General features: G+C 39.1%; 1 protein-coding gene across 1 annotated transcript; it reads left to right on the forward strand.

Annotated features, from left to right (window-relative positions):
- Window positions 1–213: 213 nt before the first annotated feature.
- On the forward strand, window positions 214–23,142 carry LOC145764650 (kelch-like protein 12). The gene is made up of 13 exons (XM_082576292.1): window positions 214–353; window positions 693–813; window positions 2,715–2,868; window positions 3,745–3,962; window positions 15,322–15,471; window positions 16,318–16,429; window positions 16,744–16,823; window positions 18,694–18,880; window positions 19,020–19,181; window positions 19,551–19,604; window positions 19,760–19,879; window positions 20,897–21,047; window positions 22,240–23,142. The coding sequence occupies exons 1-13, from the start codon at window positions 289–291 to the stop codon at window positions 22,361–22,363; spliced, it is 1,698 nt and encodes a 565-aa protein (XP_082432418.1). The 5' UTR covers window positions 214–288; the 3' UTR covers window positions 22,364–23,142.
- The last annotated feature ends 589 nt before the right edge of the window (window positions 23,143–23,731 follow it).

A 23,731-nucleotide genomic window follows, 5' to 3' on the forward strand; every position in this document is an offset into this window, starting at 1 on the left:
AAAATAACCTACACTTATATTAATACTGTAGCAGTAATTCTATACCGAGGGCTTAATAAGCGGGTAGGCCTATTAACCATGGGCTTATTAAGCGGGGACTGCAGTACTGCATTACGAGTTTTTCACAGTGGATTTGTTGACAGGACCGATTCATCATTTATTTATGAATACATGTTAATGATGTTATAATGATTTATTTTTACTTAGGTGAAAGGTCTATGTTAAATTCTTTCAAATATACTTATACTTGTAATAAGTACAATTTATACAACAGCAACTAAAACTAAAATGGCAAGTGCAACAGAATTTTCAGTGGATGGCCATTCTCACTATGTAATGAAGCGCATGCAAAAGTACGTTAGATGTTTTTTGGCAATGACTGCATTTTTTCCGACAATTAATTTTGTTTTTTTTAGCAGTTTAAAGCAAAAACAACTTAAACTTATATATGTCCAACCAAATCATATGAAAATGTTGTACCAAACTATTAAGTGTACCAAAACACAATAGGCCTAAAGTGTAGGTCTATAAGCTTAGGGTATATGTCATTTTTGTTTATATATCTGTTTACCATTAAGTTTGTAACCATTCACAAAACTTAGTAGACAAAGTGCTTAACTGCTTAAGATCTTTGAAAATTTTAATCGGGTTTTAAACACATTTAAAATACTTATTTCCTAATTATTGTTCAGGCTTCGTGACATGAAAATGTACTGTGATGTCATCCTGTCCGTTTCTGAAAGAAACTTTCCTGCGCACAGAGCAATTCTGGCAGCCAGCAGCGAATATTTTGACAAGATGTTCTCATCAAATGTAAGTGGACTTCTTCTTCTTGCTAATGAGGCAGCAATTCAGATAACATCTCCCAATTTTGACTAGGATCTGGTCGGCCGTGAGATGGTTTCCCAGCAGTCCCTCCATGACTTTAAGGTCGAAGTGATCTTCATAAAGCGCCACAATGTGTCGAGAAAAATGGCGCCTGGAAGGCAGGCGAAGGTGTGAGCTGTTGTGCGTCAAGGGCTATACAGTGTGGAGAAGATGGCGATCATTGACCTCTGCCTTTAGTACGAGCCGTGTGGTGGAATTCTCTCTGCGTAGTTTTTGATGGGGCGATGCCTGAAAGCACTGGTGGTAATAAGCATGTGGGGGTTGGACGCAGGCATCCAGTGATTATGCGCATGGTCGGTGTCGTTAAGGGCAATGTCTACTTTTCCTGCATGTGTGCTGCGGCACCAGACTGGAGAAGCATATTCGGACACAAGCACTGTCAGTGGAGTAAAAATTAATGAGTCACTTTTTTGTGAAAACTGACTGCCTAGCCGAGTGGTGAGAGCCCTGGTTCTACGTTCGATAGAGTGCCGCTTCGCCACCGCTCAAGAGCATGTGGTTGTGTCTTTGGCAAGACACGTAAAGGCATGCCGTCAATTCCTGAGTGGCGCCCCTTCGACTATAGCCTTTGATCTCTCAGGATCAGTACGCTGTTCCAGAGATGTTCCTATGGCCCTTCTTAGGGCTATGGCGAACCGAACTGTGTAAATAAAATTTTCAACTTTTTGTTTACTTTATTTGTTGACTTTCTATTTCGAGTCATTTCCTTAACTTTTTGATTCATATCTCGAGACTTGCGCATCAGGTTTATTTGTTCTGTAGCTTTACACTGTTCATTCAACACCTTTTTTTTGCAGTTCAACACTAATGATTTACCTAATTTAACATTTTGGATGTTGTCTTTTTTTTCCAGCCACAAATCAAGAACATTTTGATTTACCCAGTGGTCCTATTTGCAATTGCAATATATCAGTCGATATAGTAGTTTCGATATTATTTGGGCAATTTCCATAAAATTGCGCACATTGCACAATTTTTTGTTTTGTCCCAGTTAAATTCTTGGTCCCATACGGCTACGCTCACCTAAAACGTATCAAATACCTCCGTCAAACGCACATAGTGAATTCTCTCAGTGAATTACATTAATGTTTACATATTTTTGGCATTAACTTGTAAACGTTCAAAAGACGCTTTCTTGAAATACCAAACAGTGACATCAACTTTTGTTACAAATAACTAGCTTCAAATGCATTCCATTCTGATGTAGTCATCAACAGGATCATTGAAAGTCAAGTCATAAAAAAATTGGCAAAATTATGTTACACAAAACTAGTCAAATTAACGCAATCATCAAAGGCTTTGTTTGTCGTATCCAGGCTTACCTGGTGGTTGAAGATTTAGATTAAGTGGACGGACAAGGAAGCCAATCTTCATGTCCACCTTCAGGCATGCTTTTAAGTGTCCTGCCACCGACACAGCCGCATGCTCTTGAGCGGTGTCGAACCGGCGCCCTTTCGATTGCCGTTCCAGTGTTCTCACCACTCGGCTATGCAGCCGACAAAGGCTGAGGAGAAAATACGCATCTCCAGCATACCGTACGTGGACAGGAGTTGTGTCGTTTGATTTGTAATACCTCGTGAATTTAGGTATCAACTTTGACTGGAAATTATAAAAAGTTTTTAATGCATCTAATGTGAAATCAACGTGTTAACAAATGCATTGTATTCTGAAATAACTTGTATTTAAGTCATCAGCAAGTAACACACGTTTTAGCAAGACAAAAACTTAATCTATTTTTTATATGACGCTATGGTATCATGTAGGCTATGCAAAGTTTCATCGAACAATGAATGTTTAATACTTTTTAATTACTATTCTCTTTTCAGATGAAAGAAAAGCATGCTGGCACCGTCGTGCTTCAAGACATTGCAATACAGGCTCTCGATATTATACTAGGATTTTTGTACACAGGAACGGTTGTGCTTTCTCTGGATACCATATCAGATGTGTTGCAAGCAGCGCATATGATGCAAATAACAGGTACAAATTAGCTAAAATACAATTGATTTTTATTTCATAAATTAGAACAAAAGATTGATTTGTTATTAAAATGATGAAAGAGTAAAAGGGCAAGTAGGTAAACTATCCACAAACGAAATTAAAAATGTTACTAAAAACTTAATTTGCAATAAAACAAAATCAGGTATTTTAGTTAAAAGGAATAATTTTGTTTCGAACCGTTCTGATAACCAATCCCATCAGCCATCATCAAAAAATGATAAGAAAATTTTGAAAAAATTATCTCAAAATTGTGCATTCTGAGAATACTTTTAGCCTAAGTCAATAGAAAAACTCTGTTAAGAGATGCTGTAACACAGGTTGAAATGTTTATTTGAACTATTTTGGGAAGAGAAGGCAATTGGCCTCTTTGCCCTCCTGACTACGCCTCTGGAGACAATTTTAACATACAGTAATAAAAAGTACAAAATTTTTTACATTATAGGCTATTGCAATTACGAGTGACAGCATATACTCAGAGATACACAGAATCTCTGTATGTGCTGCCCGTTGCATGCAATGCCAGTCGGTCTGTGACTCTGTGTCATCTGCAGTCCAGCAGAAGAGGTGCCATGAGTAACACAAAATCACTTTTCGTTCAAGTGCTTGATAAAATTTACGAATTAGGTTTTGCCACCTTTTCCCGTTCGTTAACGTGCTGGTAGGTTTATATCAATTTTTGTAGTTAGTATCTTTTTCGTCCCGGACGCGTTAATGACGAAAAATAAAATGATTGATTGATTGATTGAATTTGGCTGTATTAAAAATGCAAGCTATAAGCTATAATAAACGTCTCAGATGAAAAAATTAATGGAGTCTGTCGCCATTGTTGTCCGCAATATTTTTTTTTTTTTGCAGATTTGCAAGACTTAATTGGAAAATTCCTCTTGGACAATCTCGAACAAGAAACCTGTCTTTACTTCCGGGATTTGAGTGTAATGTATTCTTTGGAGGAGGTCAAAGACAAGGTAGAAGAATTTTTTCTGAAAAACTTTGAAGTTATTTCTGGCCAAAGCGCATTCTGCAATGTCACAGAGCATGATTTGGAACAGGTTTTTGCATCTGATGATTTGATGGTAAGTGATCGTATTCGTTAAAATGATCGTATTCGTTAAAATATTCCATATGCAGTGGCGTAAGCTTAAGTAGAAAATTTTTGCATTAGTTAGATTGCATACTGTTGTATCAGGACAAGTATCTTAATGCAATTATGGTGTCTATATTCACTCTGATGCAGAAACGAAAGTATGAGCTTATGACAACAATAACAAATACGATTCTTGTAAATACTCAAATTATTGTTATAGTAACGCTCCGTTTGCAGTGTCATAACAGTTCGAATTATACGAATAAATTTTTAACCTGCTGGAGTTATTTTTAAATTGTTTGTTAAGCAGCCGAGTGACGACAGCTCCAACGCGACCACTAAAAAAAAACATTGGTTCGACACTGCTTTAGAGCACTTGACTTTGTCTAGGCACGACATTTAATGACATGCCAAACTTGATTTGACAATGAATACTTTACATGTCCTTTTGCACCTTTCAGTTGTCGTGCTGCATCTGTAATTGGCTGTGTATAGGCCTACTGTAGGCCTATGCTGTAACACTGGATAAAAGAAAAGAATACTTCAGTAGTAAACATACACTGTGTCTCTTTTTCAGCATCAAAATGTAGTTACTATGGCAAGTGAGATGGGTGAATTGTGAACAAACTGCAACTTTTGCAATAAATTTACGACTTGCAAACTTTCGCATTGGGTGCTGGAATTTTTCAACCAACTGAATTTTAGCATCATCATAAACGGTCAAGAAGCACAACAGCCGACGTTACCATAATTCACTGTGACAAGCTGTGTTTTTTGCTTCTTTCTTTTGGGTCACAAGTGATTTTTTGACTATATCCCAAATGACTGAAACGTGACTTCTGAAACGAAGAACCTTCAAGATCAAGCGGCTCTGGTTTGACTCTCTGGGTGTGCGCTTGAGCAACGCACGTTAAGGACTGCTCTCCATTTAGTGGCACCTAATGGGTGGATAATTCTCCGGCAAAAACACTCTAGGCCTAACATGTCATAACATTAAAAAAATATAATCATGTTTTTTTTTTGCGCCAAAATAGATCTGCGATCCGCCAACACTGCAATACAACAAACAACAGGAAGCAGCAAAGTAACATATTCGAGTCAGCTGCTCCCCTGATTAATGATAAGGCATTAGGCTAAGTCTTTGCCGAGATACAGCCGCGTGCTCTGGAGCGGTGTCGAACCCACGTCCTTTCGAACGTCGCTCTAAAGTTCTCACCACTCGGCCACGTAGCCATCAATTCCTATCACTCTGCGTTTGTAAAGTACACCAAAGCATGTATGAGGTCAATTAATACACAAAAGCCCAGAAGAGTTTAAACACTGCAATCCCTAACCCAGTGGTTCCCAACCGGGGTGCCGCGGCACCAGGCCCGTAGCCAGCCGGGGGCCAGGGGGGCCTCGCCCCCCCTGAAAAAAATTTCGCCCTCCCTCCCCCCCTGGCAAAATCCCAACATTCTCGATCAACAGCTACCATTATAATGATTATTATAAATTATAATGATTAGCAGATATTGCTACATTTGGATCTAGCACTGCCGTTTGTGAGTGTGGATTCTCAGTGTTAACAAAGGTTGACGCTCCCACTAGTCGGAGCATGTTACAACTGGTCACAGCGGTAAACCATAATCTCTTCGTGGGAAAATTGTAACATAAGATTCCCGAATCCGTTCGTCTGCATGTAATGACCGAAAAAGAAACACTCCTTCGAAACGTCTATTCAAATTTGTATTTCTGTAAAATTAGCCACCTGGCTGTCGAAAATGGGATGCAACGCCGTACACCACTAAAACTTGTCACTACAGAACAGATTACTTGGATAAAAGACGGAAAATTTGTCCAGCTAGCAAGCAATAAGCAAAACAGTTAAATTTGCGACTCACTTTCAAGCAACAATTTTACGAATGACGAAAATAATTTTCAATATCTCAAACTCACGTACGCAGTACTGTGACGTCATAACGAAAGACATTGTCACGCAATTCAAACCGGTGTTCAAAGGTAGTGATGCAATATTTCATCAGGTCTTACGACCGATGGTGCAATATTTGGACATTTCTAGCAATTTCCATAACGTAAGATGCCAGCTAGGTTAAGTAGACCATAACGGTTTTATATGACGTTTGATTTGGTGAATAATTGTCGGGAACATAGCGGCCCCTACTTATGACAGTCTGACATGGCATAACTAAAAAAGAATTGACGACAATTGTGAGACAATGAATAAAAACACACGATACACAAATTGTTTGAATCACTCACGTTTAAGTTAACATGTAAATACAAAGGGCATGCAAAGAATGAACAACAATACAAATAATACACTACGATATATGAAATTGGTACCATAGGTACACGCTAAAATGACGCTATATACAATGGTTGCGACAATAACCGACTGTTCTGGGCTCAGACAAGTGTCGGCCACCGCAGACAAAACCAGGCTCAAACCTTAACACTTAGGTGTTCTTTACAGGGACGAGGCACGAAATATCCCTCAACACGTAGTCTACTTTCACTTTCCCCGTACTCTCATCATAGTTGCAGACGGCAACTTTAGCTCTACGAACCACAGGCTTCCCTTTCCTAATTTGTGGAACCACCTCATGCACCCTCCCAAGTTGATACTTCCCACGTTTACCAATGTCTTGAAGAGAACCCACCACTACAAGTTGACCAGGTTCCAAATTCTCGGCCATTTTTAACCATTTTTTCCGGCCCTGAAGCCCTGGTAAGTAAAAATCGATCCATTTACTCCAAAACTGCTGAGAAAGTGACAAATTGAACCGATAATCCCTGCTTAGTTGGTCACGATCATGTGGTTGCCCAACAGCACAGTATGGGTCTAAGTATGGGGTCAGAAGTGAGGCAGGGGTGATGACAGTAAAATCCCTAGGGTCGTCACTCAAAGGTACCAAAGGGCGTTCGTTCACGATCCGAACGGCACTGCCTGTGTACGTAAGCAGTTCAATAAAATTGGGCTTACGTATTGAAGAGTCCAAAATGTGAAAAAAGTACTTGGTCATATCGGCCACGAAACCAAGTCTACTCAGCCGAAATCTAGCCAAGAGATCTACAAGAGGGTTTAACAAGCCAGGACCCGAAAACATTACATCATTAACACAAGTTCCTCGAAATTCAGACTTGCCATCGTAGACAATACGCTTTTTTAATTGTGACGTCACAAAGTATGGTAAATACCATTCAAATCCCTTTACATTTTCTGCTTCACCAGCACGCTCAATATAGCCATTAGATTTAAGATCCTTCATGGTGTCAGTAAGGAAATCACAAAGTTCAGGTTGTTTTAAAGCCTTCTTCCTTAAAGCAGCAGCTCTATCTGACGCCAACACAAAATTGTTAGGTAAATCAATATCTTCCTTTAACGGTACAGGTATCATAAATCGACCATCTTTCAACTCAATATTCGGTTCGACAAGTTCTCTAGCCAAAATATCATTGCGAGACAATTCACAGGTTTCATTTTGCAAAGTCAAATCCTGAATGACTTTATTCAGGTCTGCTATTTCCATATCACGAGACTCAATTTTACGCTGAAAGCCAGAGATGACATCCGACTCTGAAGACGTCTGCACTCTGCACACATTTGCAACGCTTTCATCCAAGGGTGACTTACCACCACAAGCCAACCAACCGAGAGGAGTGAGTAAAGCATGCGGTTCACTACGATTTTCACCAATACGTTCTTCTTTTGCCCACATCAAATAAGCGTTGTCGTTGCCAATTAGTACACCTACAGTACTACAATCATTCAAATGAAACATATTCACGTCATGAAAATGACGGAAACCACTTAAATCCTGTTTATGCGGTAAAGTTTTAACATTATTCCAGACAATGGTTCACCTAATCAAACGTCATATAAAAAAACCGTTCAAGTCTACTGAATATTACGTCATGGAAGTTGCTAGAAAATGTGCCAAAATTGCACCATCGTTCATAAGACTTGTGTCAAACCTGTTTGGACCTGTTTGGGCCTGTTTCAGTTTGAAACCTGTTTAAACAGGAAATATTACATTAGCTTTAAACACCTGTTTGAATGACTTCATAATTGTCTTTCATTATTGCGTCACAGTACTGCATATGTGAGTTTGAGATATTGCTATCTATTCTAGTCATTCGTAAAAGGATTGTTTGAAAGTTGGCCGCACATTTAACTGTTGGCTTAGTGCTTGCTAGCTGGACAAAAGTTCCATCTTTTATCCAAGTAATCTGTATCGTAGTGACAGTTTTTAGAGGTGTACGGCGTTGCATCTCGATTTCGATAGCCTCGGGCTAATTTTACAGGAATACACTTATTGAATAGACGTTTCAAGGAGTGTTTCTTTTTCGGTCGATACATACAGACGAACGGATTCGGGAATCTTATGTTACAATTTTCCCACGAAGAGATTATGGTTTACCGCTGTGACCAAACATCGTCAGCCCAAGCTGGGTTAACCACCGAAGTTATATCACAAAACAGTTCATCTGTCTCTAACGACTGGATGTTGAGTTTAACAAGGTTAGCACAAGTAGGTTTCTGACCAGCCAGAGTATCCATTTTAAACGACGCATTATCATACGGTTTAAGGCCAAGTTTGCACACCAAATCACTCGAAACAAACGTCAACTGCGAACCAGGATCATGCTGACAATACACCAACTTCGATTTGCCAGTCATTGGATTCAAAACACGAGCAGCAGTAACGCGGTTAAAGGCTGCTTTAACATTTCCAATCTTAACATTACGCACAGGAACTCTGGCAGCAGCATCACCTTTGCCGATCGAATCCAGAGAATCACGTGACGTCACATAAAAATCATGCAGAAGAAAATAGGGTTTCCTATCGTTGTTAGGCCCACACTTACGACAGTTACTTGCATGAACGCAATCCCTAACCATATGCTGGCTCAAACAATTCAAGCATTTGCCAGCTTTCACAATAACATCTCTCCGATCTTAAGGTGTCAAGCGCAAAAATTCTTTACAGTTAGACAAAAAATGATATTCAACTTGACCACGTGACGAACAACAAATGCATGCCGGCATGTCTCTACGTCTGGCCACACCACCGTACGGTGCGCCAACAGCAGTCGAGTACTGCGAACTCCCTGACATCACATCATCATGGGGTTTTACCGACGTCTGCCTAACCGGACATGAAGGCAATTTTCCTTTGCCAAACTTTTTAAAATGCTGCAACTCACCAGAATCGCCCATTAGCATAATGCTAAAATCAGTCGACTTACGCGTTTCCTCTCGTACAACAAAATCGAACAAACTCTGAAAAGTAGGCTCATTAGTGCCACCATACTGATCACCTAAAAAGTCAAGATAACGCTGCTTAGCGTCAAACGGGAGTCGCTTAGCTAAATCCAAAACAAAACGTCCTTCCAATTTGTCACGCTGACCATAAGCTTGCGCGTAAAGCAGACACTGCGACAATTCATCTTTAAACTCTTTCAAATCACTGGAAAAGATCGAAGTCAATTTGCTACCATAGCGGTATTTTCTAATTTCCGGTTCGGCGAAAAGACCTCCACGAACTCCAAAACGTTGAGACAAGCGATCTAACGACATTTCTATCCTGTCTTCCTCTGACAAGCCAGGAGTGTCGGAAACCAAATTAGCAATCGTTTGAGCAGCTGTCCTAACACAAGCTGCTTGTAACAAAGTCAAACGAGTTCCTTTAAAGGGCGAAGCTGCCATTAAGGCCGTAATACTATTTTTAAAGAAGATAAATGGCATATTATTACCATCGTAACCAATCAAGGCCGCCATATCGAAAAACGTCCTACTATTTTGGTATTCAAAAAAAGCAATCCTGCTGTTGAGAACTCGATTTAGCGGGAGAAGACAAGCTATATCCCTTAAGGGGCTGATGGGGCTCAGTCACATGCCCAGCCCGATCACGATCCTCACACATGTTAAAATCAGGAGACGCGACACGCCTCTCACAACCACCCAAATTACGTGTAGCTGGGCGATCAAAAACTAGCGGCGCAGAAAACTGTGAAGGGGGCAAAGCATTACTGCTATCAGCGGCCCCGTGACCTGTACGCTCTGGGGGAAGAGTTCGGCTAAAATTCGCAGGCTTTGGCTTTAGATTCTTTGGAAGATCCTTAGCTGCGGCCCCGAGACCTCCTGAAAAAGTTTGAAAACATGTGGATTTTACTGGTCCACTTACAGATTGAACAGGCGTCTGGAAAAGGTTATGTAAATTTAACCGAGATTGATGTTCACTTCTGGAATGCCTAGAAGATCCCTTCTTAGAGCTACGCCGGGAGCCCGCCTCTGATCGATATTCAGCTAAAGCTACCTCTTTACGTTGTTCAGCCCTCAACTGAGCGTCTTTGAGTGCGAACTCAGCAGCTCTCGCTTCGGCTTTCGCGGCGGACTCAGCAGCTCTCGCGGCAGCCTCAACTCGTATGGCCTCAGCTCTCGCGGCAGCCTCTGCTCGTGCGGCCTCAACTCTTATGGCCTCAGCTCTCGCGATGGCCTCAGCTGCTCTTGCTTCGGCCTCAGCTTGGATCTGGAGCTCCTCTCTTCTGAGCTGTAGGTTAATTTGTGCAACTATCCGTGACGAGCTCTCAGACATCCTAGTGCTTACATTTGAAGCGCTATCCTCAGGATGTATGTCAGCGTCCAACATATCTGAGAACTCTTTTACTTTTTCTTCGAAGTTATTTTTTAACGAGTTAAATTCGGGATCTACCCTATCACGAAGTTCTGCCAAGATTGCAGAGTTAAAAATTTTAGTCAAAAGAGCATGGAAATGCCGTAAATCCTCTTCCAAAGTAGAGAACTTAGATCTAAAAATTAACAGTTCCTGCTTATCACTCAAAGAATCTAGGGCTACAGAAAGTTCCCCAATTTGAGTCAAAATATCCCTTCTAAGATGCCGGGCCTCTCGAACTGACTTAGCCTCATCGTTACTGGGTCCCTCCCCAGAATGGCCTGCCCTACCGCAAAGAACATCATCAGGCTTAAACTCAGTCGAGTCGACGGCGGTCGAGTCCTTGTCGCCACCAAGGGTAGACATATTAAATATTGAGGCTAAATTTACCAATTAAAAAAATTAAGTTACACAAACACACAAAATTAAGTTATAAAAAACTTAACTCCAAAGACCGTAAAAATACAAAAAAGAATTAAAATGCACAATACCGTAGTTGTACGGGTATATGAAGTCCTAAATTTCCACAAAACTTGCTTGGATTCTTCGACTTGAATCTTCAAGCACAGATCGATTGTCTAAAATCTTCTTTCTTGAAATGAATGTCAATGTTGTTTTTTCTTCAGAACCAACAAAGAAACGCCTTTAATTATTAACTTGAAGTTCTTTAGTACCAACTGAGAAGAAAAGTCTTTAATTTTCTTTTGCTTCTGTAGACTACCAACCAACAAGATCTTCTTTTATTATTTCTTTGCTTCTGTAGCCTACCAACCAACAACTCCGTCTTTTATTTTTTATGTGCTTCTAGTGCTTCTTGGCCTACCAGCTAACAAGTCACGTCTTTTATTTTTTATGGTCACAGCGGTAAACCATAATCTCTTCGTGGGAAAATTGTAACATAAGATTCCCGAATCCGTTCGTCTGCATGTAATGACCGAAAAAGAAACATTCCTTCGAAACGTCTATTCAAATTTGTATTTCTGTAAAATTAGCCACCTGGCTGTCGAAAATGGGATGCAACGCCGTACACCACTAAAACTTGTCACTACAGAACAGATTACTTGGATAAAAGACGGAAAATTTGTCCAGCTAGCAAGCAATAAGCAAAACAGTTAAATTTGCGACTCACTTTCAAGCAACAATTTTACGAATGACGAAAATAATTTTCAATATCTCAAACTCACGTACGCAGTACTGTGACGTCATAACGAAAGACATTGTCACGCAATTCAAACCGGTGTTCAAAGGTAGTGATGCAATATTTCATCAGGTCTTACGACCGATGGTGCAATATTTGGACATTTTCTAGCAATTTCCACAACGTAAGATGTCAGCTAGGTTAAGTAGACCATAACGGTTTTATATGACGTTTGATTTGGTGAATAATTGTCGGGAACAACAACCAAGACAGGCAAACTTGGTGCTTATGGCCTTTGAACATTCTGTATCGAAATCTATCGATTTAGACTTGTTTGTGAGACGGTTTGCATCCAAACATCCGCGACTGCAATTGCAATAGACTAGCTCACGCAGTGGCGTAGCCAAGGGGGGGTTTTGGGGGTTACAACGCCCCCCTTTGACACGCGTGTGACGTCACGATATTGAAAATGATGCTTTAAGTCTCTATGTCTGTAAAACAAAGTTTGCCTAATTTTAAACGAAACTGCACTAAAAGAGCGAGTTTTGCCAATACCAAATATTCAAATATCTCAGCCAAGAATTAGCAACAAGAAAACACAGAGACTTAGCTTTATTACCGAAAAATGCCCAAGAAAACATGATCTTATCCTTTTGCTATGCCACCGGACAGCACCATTTTACAGGAATATTCATACCCAAATTTTCGTTGAAAATGCTCTCAGAATGCACCAAATTCAAAGTAATTTTTTTAAATTTTCAGGGGGAGGTCCCCCCAGACCCCCTGTCGCTGGGTGTCGCATTCGGCGAACACACCATCACCATGGGTTGCTGTGTTATGTTGGTCATTGTAATATGGTTGCCGTGATTTAACTAGCAGATAAAATAAGAGACCAGTGTTGGTCTTAACAATAATCTGATATATTGCAATTTTTGTGGATACCGGTATTTAAGAGGTTAAAATGCCAAAATCATTTCAAGTTTTTCGGCCCCCCTTAAAAAAAAGTTGGCCCTCCCTTGCTCCGCGGTCTGGCTACGGGCCTGCGCGGCACCCTGGAGTGCCAATTGCAATGCTCAAGGGTGCCGCAAAATATTGCAATAGTGCGGCCCATTCTTTATTTTAACTTTAACTCGTTAAGTGCGGAATTTATTTATTTCTAACCGAGTTTCAGTGCGTATTAAGTTTCGCGCCTCGTAGTTATTCCCGGCTCCTTTATGGAGAGTCGCTTAGTGGGGAAGCCGCTGGGCTGGCGGTAAGTCTTCGTTTTCTCGCCCAGGAAAAACAGCGTGAAAGAGATTTTGACTCGTTGTTTTTCTTTCCCAAAAACGTTTGAAAGGCATCATTATTGCCAGGTTTCATGATTTTATTTTGCGTTTCACGCGCACAAAGTCAAATTGCAGTGATGGATTATTGGGTTGTGTGACCCAGCACGATTATAAAATTGCACGATTGTTTGCGAACTATTGTAAACCGATGGTTGGGTCAAGGTCAATTGAAGGATTCGTATCGTTAGCAAACAGGCAAAATAGTGATATTATAACAACACACTGTTTTCTTCATCACGAAGTTCTTGTCAGAAAAACATTAGGTTCAGACCTTAAAAAGTGTTAAACAAAGTTGTCAAAATGGTCAACTACATCAAAAGTAGACCACTTAAATCACGTCTATTTGCCAAGCTTTGTAAGGAAATGCGAGCAAACTATGTTAATCTTCTGTTACATACCGTCCGAAGTAAGATGGTTGTCGCGAGGAAAAGCATTGTCACGAGTAAGCTATATGAGTTTCTCGGCAGTCGAGTGTAGCAAGAACAAGTGGTGCGGTACTGATGAGCCCAACCTCATGGGCGAAACACGTGTCTATCGCTGAGTTCTTGCTACACTCGACTGCAGAGAAACACATGTTTTTGGAAAAATCTTGGCTACACCGGTATGGTTAGCGAAACACATTGCTCGCTGTTCTATATAGTGAGCAGTCAGGTAGTGCTGACGCTAGGAAAATCGCTCCTTCTCAACTGGACTATATGAGTTGAAGGATGCAATGCTCTCTTTTTTCAGCCTTGAAAAGCAAAAGGAATTTTGTGAATTGCTTTGCGATTACAATTGGGTCTCCAAATTAGCGTATTTAGTAGATAGCTTCGACCATTTAAATAACGTGAATGTGAAAATGCAGGGCAAAAATGAAACTCTCTTAACTTCAAACGATAAAATGAAAGCACTGAGAGAAAAACTGCAAATGTGGTCCTTAAAAGTGGAGAACGAAAACTTTGACATGCTTTCTCTTTTCTCTGAAATGAAGAACAAAGAAGTTGTCTCCTTAATAACTCAGCACCTAAAATCATTGGAAGAAAAAATTTAGAAAAATTTCCCCAGCTGTTGCGGACAATTTTCACCAAATCAAACGTCATATAAAAACCGTTATGGTCTACTTAACCTAGCTGGCAACTTACGTCATGGAAATTGCTAGAAAATGTCCAAATATTGCACCATCGTTCGTAAGACCTGATGAAACATTGCATCACCACCTTTGAACACCTGTTTGAATTGCGTGACAATGTCTTTCATTATTGCGTCACAGTTACTGTTTACGTGAGTTTGAGATATCGAAAATTATTCTAGTCATTCGTAAAATGGTTGCTTGAAAGTTGGTAGCATATTTAACTGTTTGCTTAGTGCTTGTCAGCTGGACGAAAATTCCGTCTTTATCTACAGTAAGTAGTTTGTTGTAGTGACAAGTTTTTAGTGGTGTATTGCGTTGCACTCCACTTTCGATAGCCGCGGGCTAATTTTACAGAAATACACTTTTTGAATAGACGTTTCAAAGGAGTGTTTCTTTTTCGGTCATTACATACAGACGAACGGATCCGGGAATCTTATGTTACAATTTTCCCACGAAGAGATTATGGTTTACCGCTGTGACCACTATAGCTTGTCCACGGAAAATTACGCATGGGTAAGATATCCACTTTTACTGGACTCTCGTATTGTTTTAAATCTTAAAGAAGAAGAATTAATTGACATTCGTAACGATAGAAATTTTAAGCTTATGCACAAGCACATGCCTCTCCACGAGTTCTGGATAAAAATTCAAATGAATATCCTTGCGTTGAAAAGAAAGCTATTGTGCCTTTTCTGCAGTTTTCCACGTCATACCCATGTGAGAGTGGATTTTCCGTATAAACGAACATAAAAACTAGAAAACGAGAACGACTGCTTATAGTCGAGGAAGATATGCGGGAGGCTTTATCGAATAGTGCCCCCAGATATTAAGGGACTTTCTGCAAGAAGTCAAGCCCAAATTTCACACTGACTAATTTTGAATAAATATATTTATTTACGCGCGCTATCAGGCCTATTTGAAATACAGTAACCTCATAAAATTGATCCAGTTTTGCCAGGGTCCCGCAAACTATTTATCTCTTTGATAAGGTGCCGCAAGGTCAAAAAGGTTGGGAACCACTGCCCTAACCTATAAGCTGCAGCAGTAAATATACTGCAATATAATGATTGTATCGTTTTTATAATATCTTCTTTAAGGTTAAATCTGAAAACGTTGTCTACGAATCTTTGATCAAGTGGACAAAGAAGAGCTTAAATACAAGAAGAAACCTATTTCCCGGTCTATTTAATTTAATCAGACTTCAACTAATGACGCCTGATTTTCTATGCGACGAAGTTAGAAAAGAGGTTTGTTATGTATTTATTCTATAATCCTATTTGCATTTTTTTTTGGTTTGCACTTAGATTGCCCAACTAACTCTGTGTAAATCTACTAAAATTATTTTCAGCGATATGAAGTTGGCCTAATGTTCTCATATAAGCATATTCCAAGTAACTTCTGGAGCCAAAAGACACACAAAAATATCCCCAAAGGGAGTTGCATTTTCGGCGAAACAATGCACTGTTTGACGGACAGGACGGTCCATAATCGACAAAGCACCATGCACCCCCAAGCAACCGGCTCAATTGAAGCTACACGCTTTCATCTGGCTACAAAGTGGACATGCAGCTGGCCAAGTGCATATACGTACCCACGACCACCTTAAACAATCTTAAGCGACAGGCCTTTGTTTCAAACTTGGACCTGCACAAACTCCAAAGCCCCTATAAAGGTTAAACAAACGTCGAACATTACAAATTTTATCTGACTAGCTTACCGCAGCCAGCGGATTATCCAACGATTGATCTACCCATTACGACACGTGAATACTCAGCTGCTCTTCACTTCTGGTACTTTGAACATTCGCACAGCACGACGAATGTTTTCATAGTCAATGGACATTACAAGTTTAGAGAAGAAGCAACAATTTTCTTAAGTAGCCTGCCTACCTTTCGACACTGTGCTGCAACTCAATATAATGAAACCTAACCTTGCATAGCCTAGGCCTTATACAGTAGCTTAATTACAGTAGCCTACTTCTTTGAGAAACAGCGATCTGAACTCAAAAGTTGCGACACAGTACACATAAGCCACATCACATTGCTTCAATATGCATTGCACTGACACCGCTTCAAGCTTTCATTATTTCTTAGACACTTGTACGAAACTTTCCAGCTTGCATCGAAAGTGTTGAGGACGCTTTGGATTTCCATCTCCGGCCTGAGAAGCATGAGGCTCAACAGCCCAGAAAAGGACACGTATTTGGTATCCGGCTGATTTCATTTTACCCACATAGTGTTTAGAGGAATACTACAACATGCCGGGGCTTGAGAAAGCAATCGCTTTCTCCCCTAAAAAATAGGTTTTCAATGTTATTACAACGATTTAATGACGTTGTATATATTTTTAAACAAACTTTTTATTTTGAATATTAAATATTTGCTCTTTCCCCACAAACAGTTGCTTTTTCTCCCCCTAAAATTTTCGTTTTAACTACCTATGACATTGTTATTCGAGTAGGCTACCATTTATTTTATTTCCAAGATATTTATTTTCCAAAACAACATTTTTGTCTTCAGAATGCAATGCTTTGATCATTTGCTGCACAACCCGAATGTATATTTACAACTATCGCAATCAAGCTTGGTCGAGCATTCCGGTAAGCCAGTAGGCTATGACGTAGTTTTAAATCTTTTCTACGGACTACACTCAACTCAAGCGTTGACTCAAGGCAGCCATCATGACTTGTTGTAACCAACCAAGGCTTTGCATTTGGTCAACTACTATTGAGATTCTAGTTCAAGATTTTAGTTAGTTATGGTTTGACATGTTAAAATATGCTGAAAATGCGTGAAGCTCAACTGAGTTTGAGCGGCTGCGTGGTACGAGTTAGCAAAACATCTTGACTCTGGAAATAGTCTAATTCTATTTGAATAAAAACCTCGTGATGATCCCAATAAGGGTGAAACAGGCTGTTAAGGTTTTTGGGTGAATGGTCACTATGTTTGATATAGCCTAATTGGCTCTGTCTGAACTTTTCGCTTGGCACAGCAGTTTTTGCAGTTTTGATAGTATTTATTATTTATAGACTAATCCAGGGGTTCTCAAACTTTTTGGTCGCGACCCCTTTTATCTCCAAATGTTTTCCTCGATGCTTTACAAATAAAATAATAAATAGTGCGAATTATACATTTGTGATATTTATTGAAAGGCTTAATTTGAACGAAAACTAAAAACAAGCTGGCCGTACTCGGAGCCTACTATTTTACATGTTGTCTACTGGAAACAACATCAAAAAGCAAACACAATTATTCAGTGTGATGGGTGCGACTACTTTCTGCTACAAAGTAATTCCAGGCTCAATGTTTGTTAATGTTGGTCTCAAGGCGGTTTTAATATTGTTTAGACTGGAACAGTGTTGTATTTTGATTGCCGTCGAGATTGAAACCGCTAACTCGCACAGATACGTCGAGACAAAGCAGAAGTGCGGTTACTCCTGAGTTAGATAATCATGGACCTTCTCTAGCCAAAAAGTTTAAAACTTTTTTCCAGAATATTTAAGCCGCAACTCAGGATCAAAAGATTGATCAGCAAGTTCTTCCTAAGGTTTAAGAGAGAGGTGCTCGGTAGCTTACTTTGTGTTGCATTGCAAATGGGTTTTGGATCCCATTTAATATGGTATTGCCCAATTCTCAGAGAAGATAGGCTATGTCTGAAACTGTTTCAACAGATTTGACAAATGGTCGATAAACCAGAGGCTTATTACCAACATTTGATTCCACATCATTGTTAGCCAAAAACTTTCCAGCAAATGAGAACATTTCAAATGAATCATTTTGAACCTTTTGTTTCCAGATGTTTCTTTTTTTTTATTATAAACGATCAGTTTTAGATTTCACGTAAAAATTTGATGTTTTCTCCTTGGAAGGACTAATTAAGTTCGTTAATTTGTCAGAGAAATCTGACAAATAGTATAATTTCAAAAGCCAGCTATCATTGCAAAAGTGGACTACCCTCATCTTTTTTTCCGTTAGAAAGGCCGAAAACATATGTGTATGGCCGAAAACGTTTGCAGTTTATAGTTTATGTTCACTTTAATGTATTATGTTAAATGCTGTGTGGTTGCTTGAGTTTATCTCTCTATGGTTTAAGAAAGTCACTTCTTTACCAAAATTGTATTGTTAGAAAAATCACGACTTCATTTTTCAACATTAATATAGCCTTTTTAAAGCTTTGGCTATTAAAAGTCACATTAGCCTACTTCATAATGTTTTAAACTTCGATTCTGCTTCACCACATAAATTTCTAAAAATACCTGATATGCAGTAATTATAGTTTATGCAAAATTGGTATACTCTTTGCGACCCCCGAAGCTCATTACGCGACCCCCAATTTGGGGAGCTCTGGGCTAATCTAGGCTATAAGCTACATAAAATAAAAGTATTAATCATATTCTAGAATGGACCATGTTAGGACTGCTGTAGTCTACATGACTACACTGATAAAATGTTAAATGTTTTTATTTTCAGGTAAAGGATCAAATTATACCTTCCTCTGCTGTCACTTCGCGGTACCAAACTGTCGTTTTCTGCGGTGGATACCCTGCCAACTCTCAGGTGTCTTGTGCAACAGTAGTGTCCTTCAATGGTTTTACTTGGAAAGAACTTTCTCCAATGAAAACAGGCAGAGCTGGAGCTTCAGCTGCATACGTTAAAGGTGATCCTCAGGTCAAATTTTATACTTGCACGACCTGTGCTTTTAGGTCTCCATCATTCAGAAGTAGGCTACACGTTTATAAAAAAATGTAATTTATTAAAAGGTGGAAGCTGTAGGCTACTCTTGAATCTCTTTTCAGGTGAGCTGTATGTTTTTGGTGGTGAGAAACGAAAAAATCAATTCCGAAATCAACAGGACTTTGTTGAGGATATCGAGATGTTTTGTACCAAAAAACAGACTTGGATCTCTAAAGACCAAATTCAAACCCAACGCAGTTTTGCAGCTGCGGTCGTGAATGAAGGTTAGCTTCATTGTGATCAACATTAACACTAAATATGGAGTCAATAAATCATAGTCCTTTATTTGAAAGGTTGAAAAAAAATAATCAGAGTATTTTAATTTTATTTTTGAAAAGAACATTCTATAAAATTAGCAAATTTGTTGAATCACGGATAAATAAGAAAGTCATTGGTAGCCTATAACTTTACAAACATAGGCGCCTCTATCCAAAAAATACTCATGACCAAATTATCAATCTAGCCTACAGTATTATGATGAACAAAATATGCTATATTTTGGCTTGGTTCTTATTTTCTTGGAATGGTTGCAGAGAACTTATTACACTATTAGCCTCCCTGTTATTTTTAAATTTTTATTTTTACTATTTCAGATTTGGTATATCTTCTTGGAGGGTATGTGGCAAGTGGAAACGTGCAGCATCAAAGTAGGCTACAGCAAGCTGTTTTTCCATTTTGTTTGTTTTTTATTTATTATTATTTTCAGAGGCATATGACCAATAGGGTCTTTTCTGTAGCCTATCCGTTGCTAACTGATATAGGCGAGCGTTTCTTCTTAAAAACTTTTTTACTATTTTGTTAGCATGCAATACGGTTGAAATATACAACACCTCCAACAAAACGTGGACAACTGGGTCCCCCATGCCTTTCCAACAAGCTTGTTTTGGTGCCGCTTTGTGGAGAAATAGCATTTACATTGTTGGTACGTTTGGTTGCTAGTTGGTTTGATTTTGTAGAGGCTTTGAACCACTGACACAGTACCGGTTACCGAGATTGGCAGAGTAAAGTTTCCGATTACAGACATCTCGTTGTCTGTGAATTATTCCATTCACTAGATGCCACTGAGGAGAGAGTAGTCCTTGAAATGTAGGCTATTTTTAAGCGCACATCTAAGAACCAAGCCAGCGCCGACTGATCTTCCATTTTTTTCTAGCACAAAATGGGCGCTTAACTAACTGAGCTACTGGACCTGACGAGTTGTCAAAAATGCTATTTTTTATGAAGTTTATTTGTTTGAATATCAGTGCTATTATTTTCGTTTTATTCCACTTTCAGTAGGAGACTAAATAAGCATCAATCTGATGTATCTTGAAATGGTGCCAAGCATTTTTATTCTGTTCAGGTTTGTTTAATGTGTGCTGAAGGAAGGAATCACCTCCACGTAAAACACTAGGCCAATAAAAATACGATAGGTGTAATAGTGAACCTCAAAGAAAGTAGGCTATATAGGCTACAACAAAAATAACTTTGGACACTTTTATTTTTCAACTTAATCTCTAAATAGAAAAATGCGCTTGCCGCCGCTGGGGTGTTTATTTGCTGGTATTATCTTACTATACTAATAAATCAATACTTTTCAAAAACAGTTAGGCTATTACAGGATTGGCTTGTCACGGCAGTGATGGTGTTTACCTATTGTAGCTTTGCGTTGTATAGTAGCGTTGTAGCTTTCTCTCTCTCACAAGGGTTGAGATATCGCATCAACTCAATGACAATGCTACGTACAGCTCTATCCTACGCACAAGCATGTGAAACAAAAAGTATCTAAAAAGTTATCTTAAAGCGCCATATAAAAGCTACAGAGATCCCAATAAATTGTAGGCTTTATATCTTGTTGTAAAATAAAAGACTTCCTTAATGTACTTCATACACGAAATTGTTACGTTTCTTACGCCCGCGCAATTCGTCTGATTTTATTCCTATATTATAATATTTCTAGGTGGATATACCACAAACAATGGCATACAAAAGAATAGCGCCTACATGGATGTCACAGACGGCACTTGGACAACCATACCTACTCAGATACCAGTTAATATGGGAAATACGTGGGCATGCTGTGCTGGAAATAACATCATTGCTGTCGGAAAGTAGGCTACTGTAACACACTTTACTGTTGTCGCTTAATCAACTGTGTTTGTGTGAAATTTGAATTTGTTGTTACCAGGGCTTTGGAGCAGGCATAAATGTTAAGTTGCTCCAGCTGCAGCTCCGACGCTCTCTTTTATCATAAATTAGCTCCAGCTCCTGAACGTATTGATACCATTGCTCCGGCTCCAGGCTCCGAAAAGTGTTTTCAAATAATGACCACATATTAATTTAATTTCTAAAGTTTAAAATTATCTGCAGTCAACTGTTGCTAGAAAATGGCACAACCTTATGAAATTTAAGGAATACTTTCATCAAAATGTCATGTGAAACCGCGTTTCAAAACATATTCGTTAACTCGACGTCTGATTACGCAAATAATTTCCTAAGTTTGAGAAGGGTTGTTGTTAAATTATGTGATTTCAGCCAATAGTAGTAGCATCTTATGAAATACATCGGAGCCGGAGCTATTTTTCAAACAACTGGCTCCAGCTCCACTTGAATTTCACTTAGAGCTCCAGCTCCGTTGAAAATGCACGGCTCCGGGGCTCCGGCTCCTTGCTCCTTCTCCAAAGCCCTGGTTATTACAGTAAAAGGCAATTAGGCTACCAATAAGTCATGCCACTTAGCAGATGCCCTCTGCAACTTCATCTACGACAATCGACCTTTGATTTGCTCTTCCACATGTTTTTTCCTTTAATCCAGTTCCTTCTTTAATCTCATTTTTGCCATATTTACTTGGTCTTCCTGCGGTCCTGTTTCAACACTTTGTCATCAACGTAGGCTACTTGTTATTTCAACCAGTTTTTGCTTGTCATACTTTCTTTCTGGCCAATCCATCTTCATTTCAAATCTTTTTTGCAGTTTTCTATCTGTAGGCCTAGGCTGTAGCCCAAATCAAACGACCCAACAACATCAAACCGTCGTTTTTGAATTAAACCATATTGTGATAGTCGGGCTGAGGTGAAAAAAAACTAATACAACGCGATATTTTAATGCAATAACAACGACATGAAATGTAAACCCTCACGAGACTTGTTTGTGTAAGCCATTGGTTGTGATACTTTTCGCGTTTTTTTTGCTTTGATTGACCTGTTGTTGTAACCTCTTGGTTGCAGCATAAAAAATCTAAAAAAAACTTTGCAGTATTATTTTTTTAACTTTTTAGCAGCTTATGCGGTATTCATTTCACAGTAACAACAATGGACTGGTAATGTTGAATCCAAATTCCTTGAAGTATGAAAATGACAACCAAACCCTCCCTGGAATTGCTGGAGGCAGCCTTGGCTTGGTGGTTTGGAAGCAACGATGTAACTAAAACGAAACGAGATCTTACAAACAATGAAAACTGAACTGATGTCTTGACAAATGATTTGTCTTGAATTGATTATACTCCAAAATTCTTTGAACTACTACCAGAATTTGTTGCTTTTATCGATCTTTTATGGAAAACATTAAGTTAGATCAACGCTATCTAAGGCTATTAACTGGATTATGATAACGGCAGTCATAATAGTTGAAATATTAATTATATTAAATGATTGAATAACAAAAAAACTAAAGCTGTCAATATAGCCTACTGTAATCATTAGACAACTGCAACATGCGAAGAAGCAAGTGGTACAAAAGTGATTGCGGTACAAAAACAATGCTTACCGTAACCGTTAGCCTACTTTAGCTAAACAATGACATGATGATCCACCAATCGCAGATTGAAAGCAGTGGTTAATAGGATAAGTGACATCAGCTTCGAGCGTATTGTGGCAATTTGTCATGCTTGGATGAAGAGGTTTCTGCAAAACAATACAAGAACCAGCAAGCCAGTAGATTTGTTTATTTTTGTTAACCTATGCTTTGAAAGTCATTATACTATAAATAAAAAGTGTGTTAATAAATACAATAAATAGAAATACTGTCAAAAAGTAATGCGTGGCTGGTTGATTGGTTGGTTTTGAATCTTTATTCTCGGACTGACAAAGCCTTGAGGTGCAAGTATAGAATCCGCCACCTTAGTCAACATGACGTCACAAAACGGACGCAACTACTACATAGGGGGTGAAAAAAAGGATGTTGAAAAGCGGCGGAATGAAGGTGATAAAGCGGAATGGATATGGATTTTTTAACAATTTTACTGTGTTTTTACAATAAAAACATTAAACCAACGTCGAGTGTTGAATATAACTACCTAGAATGACATAAAATTTACCAAATTGCATCAATTCAGCTAAAAATTTACCCAATTAAACTTTAAAAATAAAAATATGAAACGTTTGCAACTAAATGTGTTGTAGCTATCTAAGTTCAGCTCGCATTTTAATTTTTACAGTAAAAGTACCAATCAAACGCAACTGCAAAGAGTATGTCTTGCTTTGTGCACCTGGAAAGTTTCAAGTATATAATCTTATCTACAAAACGGGCAATCGTCGTTCAAACGTAGCCGCTCGGCGACACTTTTTTCCAATGCATTGTAAAGGCGAATCGATCCTTATTCAGTATAAGCCACCCCCTGTTTGCTGTGATCGATAAATAGTGCTTCCACTAAACTTGCTGTAGTTTTCTCGTTTCTGCTCGGATTTTAACAACTTTGCCATCGTTGGAAAGCACGATCATACATCTACACGAATCAATTAAACAGTAGCACAAAATAGGTAGGCTACTAGCTGTTCCAGACGGTTGTTCGCCTGGT

The sequence above is a fragment of the Aplidium turbinatum genome, chromosome 2 (genome assembly GCF_918807975.1).
Source record: "Aplidium turbinatum chromosome 2, kaAplTurb1.1, whole genome shotgun sequence".
Taxonomy (NCBI): Eukaryota; Metazoa; Chordata; class Ascidiacea; order Aplousobranchia; family Polyclinidae; genus Aplidium; species Aplidium turbinatum.

What these genes read in the sequence shown, in the direction of transcription:
- LOC145764650 (XM_082576292.1), top strand. Translation starts at nt 289, where the DNA reads ATGGCAAGTGCAACAGAATTTTCAGTGGATGGCCATTCTCACTATGTA. An exon ending in GTAATGAAGCGCATGCAAAA is followed by an intron (nt 354 to 692) that starts GTACGTTAGATG and finishes ATTATTGTTCAG; the next exon opens with GCTTCGTGACATGAAAATGT. An exon ending in AGCTGCGGTCGTGAATGAAG is followed by an intron (nt 19,182 to 19,550) that starts GTTAGCTTCATT and finishes TTACTATTTCAG; the next exon opens with ATTTGGTATATCTTCTTGGA.